General features: G+C 37.0%; 1 protein-coding gene across 1 annotated transcript; it reads left to right on the top strand.

Moving 5' to 3' along the window:
• The first annotated feature begins 1463 nt into the window (after window positions 1-1463).
• Window positions 1464-5669, top strand: LOC129416362 (uncharacterized). Its single transcript, XM_073873651.1, has 9 exons — window positions 1464-2601; window positions 2768-2868; window positions 3046-3096; window positions 3217-3598; window positions 3692-3868; window positions 4190-4319; window positions 4426-4551; window positions 4685-4774; window positions 5378-5669. Exons 1-7 carry the CDS (start codon window positions 1506-1508, stop codon window positions 4463-4465), a joined length of 1977 nt encoding a protein of 658 aa, XP_073729752.1. The 5' UTR covers window positions 1464-1505; the 3' UTR covers window positions 4466-4551; window positions 4685-4774; window positions 5378-5669.
• Window positions 5670-7260: the final 1591 nt, after the last annotated feature.

The following is a 7260-nucleotide window of genomic DNA, read 5'->3' as shown; positions in this document are numbered from 1 at the left end:
TTAATGCACGTTCTCTCTTGGCTTCAATACAATTTAGACAAAAAGAAAAATTATAATTTCAAATGAAGGCATTACTTTATTGAATTATTTTGTACAGTTGAATAAATAATACATTAAAATAAGTGACAAGTTTTAAACACATATTGATCACTTCAGTTAAAGCATTCATTTCATAACATTATTTATTGAATTGCAGTGTTGGGATGGAGATGTGATGATGGTGGAATGGATTTTGTCCTACCAAGTGCGGTCCCTGACATTGTCCCGAACAACGGACATTTGTTAGACAGACGCGCCGGGAGTTCACATCCACGAGGAGGAGTAAAGGAGTTTACTCCTGCATTTAAGGAGGCGAACAGCCCCACAGGTCAGATGGAAATTTTGTGTTCCTGACAATCTTTAAATCTGTACCATGTTTGTTCCTCAATAGTTTTGTTGGCCCTTGCAGATACTGATATCTTACTACATTAATGTCAGTAAAATAAAGCATCTTACAATAAGATATTACGTTTAGACCATTTTTCTAGTGTGTTTTAAACTCTTATTTTAACAGCATTATTAATGCAATAATCATTGCTGTATTTTTAGGAATTTGTTATAAAGAATTAGATACTCAATTACATATACACATTTAATCAAAGAGTATCTGGGTGGACAGTTTGTTAAATGTGTTTATTAAGTATCATTACTGACCCCGGTTCTTTGTCATTCTCTTTTGTCATAATGAATGTTCTAATAGTTTATCATTTGTTTTTGTTTTTCTTTTTTGGTGTAGAAAAATGTGAGAATAAATTATTGAAATCATTAAAGAAGGGATGGAATAAAGTAAAGCAGCCATTCCTTCATAATGATAAAGTGGAAACACTGATTCCTTCAGAGGTTTGTTACATCATTACATTTAATACAACTATCTGTCCATTTATAGACATGTTTCCATCCAGGTTTTGTTATCGACCAAGTGAATATGCGTAAAAAGGTTTTCTATTCAAATGGTGCTAAAATGGTGTCCGTTGTGATATCACGAATGATGAAAGCGACATTACTTTTGGTGTATCACAAAAAATCTGATCTTGAGCAAATTATCTACCTAATTTCTCTAATGCTTTTACAATAAAAGCTTAGCCAGGTCCAGTCTGATGTTTGTGGTCTCGGTAATTTAAAATAAATGTGCTTTCACCAAAGGGACCCGATTATGAGGAGAAAAAATGTAATATTTAGGAGAATAAACATGAATCATTTTATGGATAAGTGATTGACATTTCAGCACTTCATGAAGTAAGTTCAGTGCAGCTCTGTGTATATGGAGGATGAAAACAGAAAGTCTCAGGCTGCAATAAGAGCGCCTATTGTTTGCTGTTATGCCCTTCAGAGGTTGCGCGTGATGAAGATCTATCATGTGACATCACATTTATTTGCGTTAAAGCTATTTTTTTATATATATATATTTTTTTAGGTATTGACATTGCGTTTATGCGCTAAATCATTTTTTTGCTAAAAAGCCTTGGATGGAAACATGGCTTCTAAACATAGCTGGAAACATCTGTCTGTCCGTCTGTCTGACCCACCTCTGGTCTTCTCCACAGCTTAATGCAGATTCAGATAATCCTAATGTAAAGGATGGTGCTGGTCTGGCCAGCTCTGAATTAAACAATAAGATCAAACCGGAAAAACAACGAATGGCATTCTTTGACTGTCTCCGGAGGGGCAAGGTGGAGTCAGTGCCGACTCCCCTGCTTAAAGCGGATCCAGCTATCCCTGATGTTAGGGAAGTTGTTGATCCTGCATCACAGTCAAAGACCTACGTTGGTCCGAAGAAACAGAAACAAAAGGCTTCAAAGAGCCGCAAATCTAACCTCCAGGGAGAAAAAGTGACTGTTGTGCCAACTCAACAGCCCAAGGCTATTTCAGATATTCCTGTTGGCATGGATGTTCCTGCTCTGGCCGGCCCCCAATCAAAACCAAAGATTCGTCCGGATAAACGCATGACATTGACGCAACGCTTCTTTGGATGCTTCCGGAGGGGCAAAGTGGAGTCGATGCCGACTTCACAGATTGAGGCCGATCCAGCTATCCCTGATGCCAGGGAAGTTGTTGATCTGGCAAATTCTCAATCGAAGAGTGTTGGCTTAAAGAAACAAAAACAAAAGGCTTCAAAGAGCCGCTCATTTCACAACCCTTTTAGAAAAAAAGGGAAGAGTAAAGTGAAAAAAGATGCCGATCCAGCTATTCCTGGTGCCATGGATGGTGCGGATCTGGCCAGTTTTGGTGGCATCGCTGCAGCCAATGCCAGGCTACAGACGTTAGGTGCCATCCCAGAGAATATTGGGTCAAAAGATGTTGGAAATCTTGAGGCAAAAGGTGGTAAAAATCCCAGGCCAAAAGCTTTTGGAAATCTCAGACTTCCTTGGTTTTTTAATGCAAAAATAACTAAAAATCCTGTACCAAAAGAAGAAGGAAATCCTGAAGCAAAAGCCCTTGAAAATCCCAAAAATCCCTTGTCAGAAGATGATAAAGTTGTCAGGCCAAAAGTTATAAATGTTGTTCAACAAGCTTCTGAACCGCCAAGCAAGAAGAAACCAGCTGATCCGTCAGTGCCTAAAGGTGAGTGTATTGACTTCATTACTCCTACGGTGGGTTGCACCAATAAGTGAAATGGTTTCTTCATCATATTCTTCTGTACCTGGAAATGTATGCTGTACCTTACATCTGTGCGTATATGAGTGTTAACATGTACTCTCACCTCATAATTTTTCTGTGTGTTTTTCAGACACTTTTGATTCTAAATATCAACTCTTGGAGGATGAAGTGCTTGGGTGCGGTGGCTGTGCCATAGTGTACAAAGGGATCCGTAAATCGGATGGCACTCCGGTAATGCACTTGTATTTATATCAAACACAATGTTTGCTGAAATTTGTATGTCCACTTGATCTAAACCATGTTTTAAAGTTTGTAGATTCTCAAACCTTAAAGTTATGTGTGAAGTGTCAGGTGAGCCGCTTCAGTCAGCTCAAGAGAAATTAACTTTTGTTGTTTTTCTCTTTACAGGTTGCCATCAAGCGAATAATCAAACGAAAGAATGAAAGGACTCTTCAGATTGTAAGTTGTCATAAAATTTGATGAAGTGAACTAAACAGAAAATAGACAGTATAGCAATTACGCACCAATACAAGTTATTTGTTCTATCTAATTGTAATTTGTTGACCATTTTTTCTCCAGCCTGGATACCCCAAACCACTTATTACAGAAGTGGCGCTGCTGCTTAAGTTAAGAGATGCGCCCTTTTGCCCCAATGTCATACAGATGTATGACTGGTACGAGACTAAACACTTTTACACGCTCGTGTTGGAGTACCCACTGCACAGCGAGTCCTTGTTGCTATATGTTCTTCTTGAAGAAAAACTAAGTGAAAATACAGCAAGACATCTCATGCGTCAGGCGGTACTGGCAGTACAACACTGTCTGGATAATGGAGTTTTTCACACCGACATCCATCCCGGAAACTTCTTGGTGCAGCAATCAACAATGAGCCTGAAGTTAATTGACTTTGGGCTTGGACATTATCTGACGCATGAGGCCTATGATTCCTGTGACTTTAGGGGTGAGCTAAAAAAAAATTTATTGAGTATTGAAACTTGTTGTTAGTGCAGGGTCGTCTTTTACAAAATGACTCAACATGATGTTTTGTGTACAGGAGCTCCATGTTGCACCCCGCTTGAGATCGAAACGGCTAAGAAATTCCACGCCGTGCCAGCAAACGTCTGGGCCTTAGGTACTATGCTGTACTTCATGGTGCTTGGATCTTTCCCCTGTCCTTTAAACGAGTTTAATTCCGGGAATCTGGAGACAAATGAGATGGATTTATCAAAGGGTGAGTGAAAATGACTGATCAACATGCACACACAAAGCCACAATAAATATTATCAGAGGATACGGTCTGTCTGGCAAGATGTTAGATTTTATTGTGTTTAGCTAAACAGTCATTTAGTGGCTCGCCGATGTATTACATCACTGTGCCATCATCTTAACCTGAGGTACTGTCTGTCTGTGACCAGGGTCCCTTTAGATGATAGACAGACAGACTTTTTTGCAGTATTATTAAATGACAACAAAAGCGTCTCTTTATGCCGTGATCATTATTGCCATTTGTGTGTCATGATGACTAACCAGCTCTCTCCTAAATCTTGTACAGAAATCTGTGATCTGTTAAGTGGTTGCCTGGCCCTGAATCCAAGTGATCGTCCGACGCTCAAGCAGATCTTAGATCATGACTGGTTTAAAACTGAGTCTGATGAAGAAGAGCTACTCGGATACAAAATGAGGTAACAGACCAATTAGGAAACTACATTTTGCAGATTACATGCTTTTTATTTTGTGTAGTTAGTTGTATAGTAAGATTGTTTTAAATGTACATTTTCATCACTACAGAGCACTATCCACAGAAAATAAAAAGGATGAAGCTGAATGACTGAAGAAGAGGGGAATGATTGGAGATGCTGTTTTCATCATCCTGAGACATATGGAGTTTGCTAATCATGTTTACGGATAAATAAGGTAATAAATTAATGCTTTTTTAACTATCCGTTTGATCACATTATTTAATGGCATTATAATGTATAAGTTAATAGCTGTGTGTTAGATGTTGTTTAACCAACACTTCTGCATTTGTCCTCTTGTGTCTCTCTAGTTTCTATAACCATAAAGCGAGAATAGCACAAACATTTATAGGGCCACAATTTCTCAGGAGGAACACATTTTTGCACACTTTCTGCATAATGTAAGTACACAACTGCATTTATCTTTGTATATTTTATTACAAAAATCATACATATTGTGCACTGGCGGCCGGTGACTTCTTTTTTCCGAAGGCGCTTGATGCAAAGTTCAAGTTTGTCACAACGTTTATGTATCCCATCATGTGTGTGGTTCATAATTTCAAAATATGTGTTCTGCACGTCGAGAGATCTTATGTGCATCACATGTATGGTCAAAATAAGTGCCTGCTGCAGACGCGTCTAAAGGGTTTATGATAAAAAGAGACGCTTGCGTCTGCCAGATCAAAGTTTACTGTTAAGGGAGTGTCTTGCGTGTATTTTGTGAACGTGAGCGTCTCTTTTATCATAAATGGTTTTGACGCGTGTGCAGCAGGAACTTATTTTGACAAAACACATGATGCACATGGTTAACATGACGCAACAAACAAATATTTTAAAAATGCGAAACACATGACACTCCGAACACTTATTTTGAATTAGCGTCCCTCGGATGAGCAGTCACGAGCCGCCACTGATATTGTGGCTTTAAGGTTCTAGATAAGCTATACTATAAATATGATGACTAAAAATTAAATGTTGACATTTCCTTTCTTTCTCATCTTCAGGTTTTATTTCAGCCTCAGTCGTCATGACCACAGACCGCTGGCTGAATGTCTGATGCAGATCCTGTCTCATCCTTGAACACATAAAAAAAAATGTTTTAATTCTTAATGTTTTTATATTTTAAAGTTGTATAATAAAGTATCTAATATATAGTATGTCCTCTATAGAATCAGCGATGTCTGTCTCTCTCTCTAGGGTTTTTTCTCCTAGGAGTTTAGGGAGTCAGGTTTATTAATGTAAAGCTGCTTTGAAATAATTAAACAATTGTGAAAATTGCTACAGTATAAAATTGAATTGAATATGGAAGACTTTTCTTTAGCAGATGTTTTAATTTGTTTTTTTTTTTTACTTTTTTATTTGATCAAACTGATTAACTTGGTTACTTATGTACATGTTTTTCATATGCAATATCAAACCCTTGACCTTGGTATAAAATACTGGGAGTTAACGTAGTAAATCCAATCAGACACAATGTTAAACCTGATGCTGGTTTAACCCAAATAAATAAGTACACTTGACCTAAACCTTAAAATATACCCTTCATTACTCTGTTTTAGTTTAATTTGCATGATTTCTCTCAATCATCGAGACATTTTGATTAACTTATTTTATTTAAATCTGTGGATTGAACATTTCACCAATCATGCATAAATTAAACTGCTACTCTGCAGCTATTTCTGTTATCACTATTGGCTATTATTTTTGTTGTAAAGTTAAGAGCTGATTAAAAGTATATTACTTTACCAAATAAATGTAATATATATTTATGATAATATAATTGCAATTGGCCTTAAATGAATCTAGAATAAACTTAAAGGCGGAGTCCACGATGTTTGAAAGCCAATGTTGATATTTGAAATCACCTAAACAAACACGCCCCTACCCCAATAGAATCTGGACCTTCTGTTGATAGACCCGCCCCACACATACGCAACCCGGCATTTGATTTGATTTTATTGGCTATAAGTGTGTTTTGGTAGTCGGCTCGTCTCCTTTTCCAACGCGTTTTTCAAACATCGTGGACTTCGCCTTTAAGCTAAAGCCACAGAAATGATGGAAGTGCTCGAAACATCTGCTGGGGAAAACATAAAAGCATCAAGATCTCACTTCAAACATTTTGCACTTTTTACACAATTGCAAGATTTTGTTAAAATACAAGATTTTTGGGAAAAATTACTGATTTAACTTAACTTAAAGCCATTAAGTCAAAGTGTATTCTGTTTTTTTTTTTAGATCATTATTAAGACTTTTACCGGTTTTTTAATTATGCACATGTTTGTCATTAAATCTGTCTATAAATAAAAACTAGAGAAAATTGTAGCGTTATCAGTCAGAAGGATAAATGTTTTATGAACTTATAATAGTAAAAACCGACCAAAGTTCGCCTAAATCATATTAGACACTGCTCATCTGTGATCAACTCCCCCTACTGGTGAACTATCTTCAGACTGGATTTGGCTTCTAATTATCATTATTTGTTATTATTATAATAATTACTGACAACGGTCTATTAACAGTGCTTTTCCCCTCTTTTCTTTGATTAAATGTCTTCAACTGTTTGACTTTGTGTCAAATGCCTTTCTTACAAAAAGATAAATTTCAATGAGCTTTACCATTTGAAATAATTCCTAAAACCTATTTTGCATATCTAAATGTTAGCAGGTGCATGTCAGCTTAGCAGGTATTAGCTTAGCACACCATCAAAACAGGAGAACTGGTGGGATTTTTTTGCTACAAACTGACTTTATAACAGAAGTCGAGTGTTTTAACCATATGTGAGCTGACGTGGCTTCGGATTGCAAAAACAAAAACACACAGATGCACCATATATAATCCCAATCTTCTTGTTTTATCCGTCAAAACATCTTTATGTGCATGTTTTAGC

This window comes from Misgurnus anguillicaudatus, chromosome 11 (assembly GCF_027580225.2).
Source record: "Misgurnus anguillicaudatus chromosome 11, ASM2758022v2, whole genome shotgun sequence".
Taxonomy (NCBI): domain Eukaryota; kingdom Metazoa; phylum Chordata; class Actinopteri; order Cypriniformes; family Cobitidae; genus Misgurnus; species Misgurnus anguillicaudatus.
The sequence above is the reverse complement of the archived record's forward strand: the minus strand, read 5'-3'. Positions and strand labels throughout refer to the sequence as shown.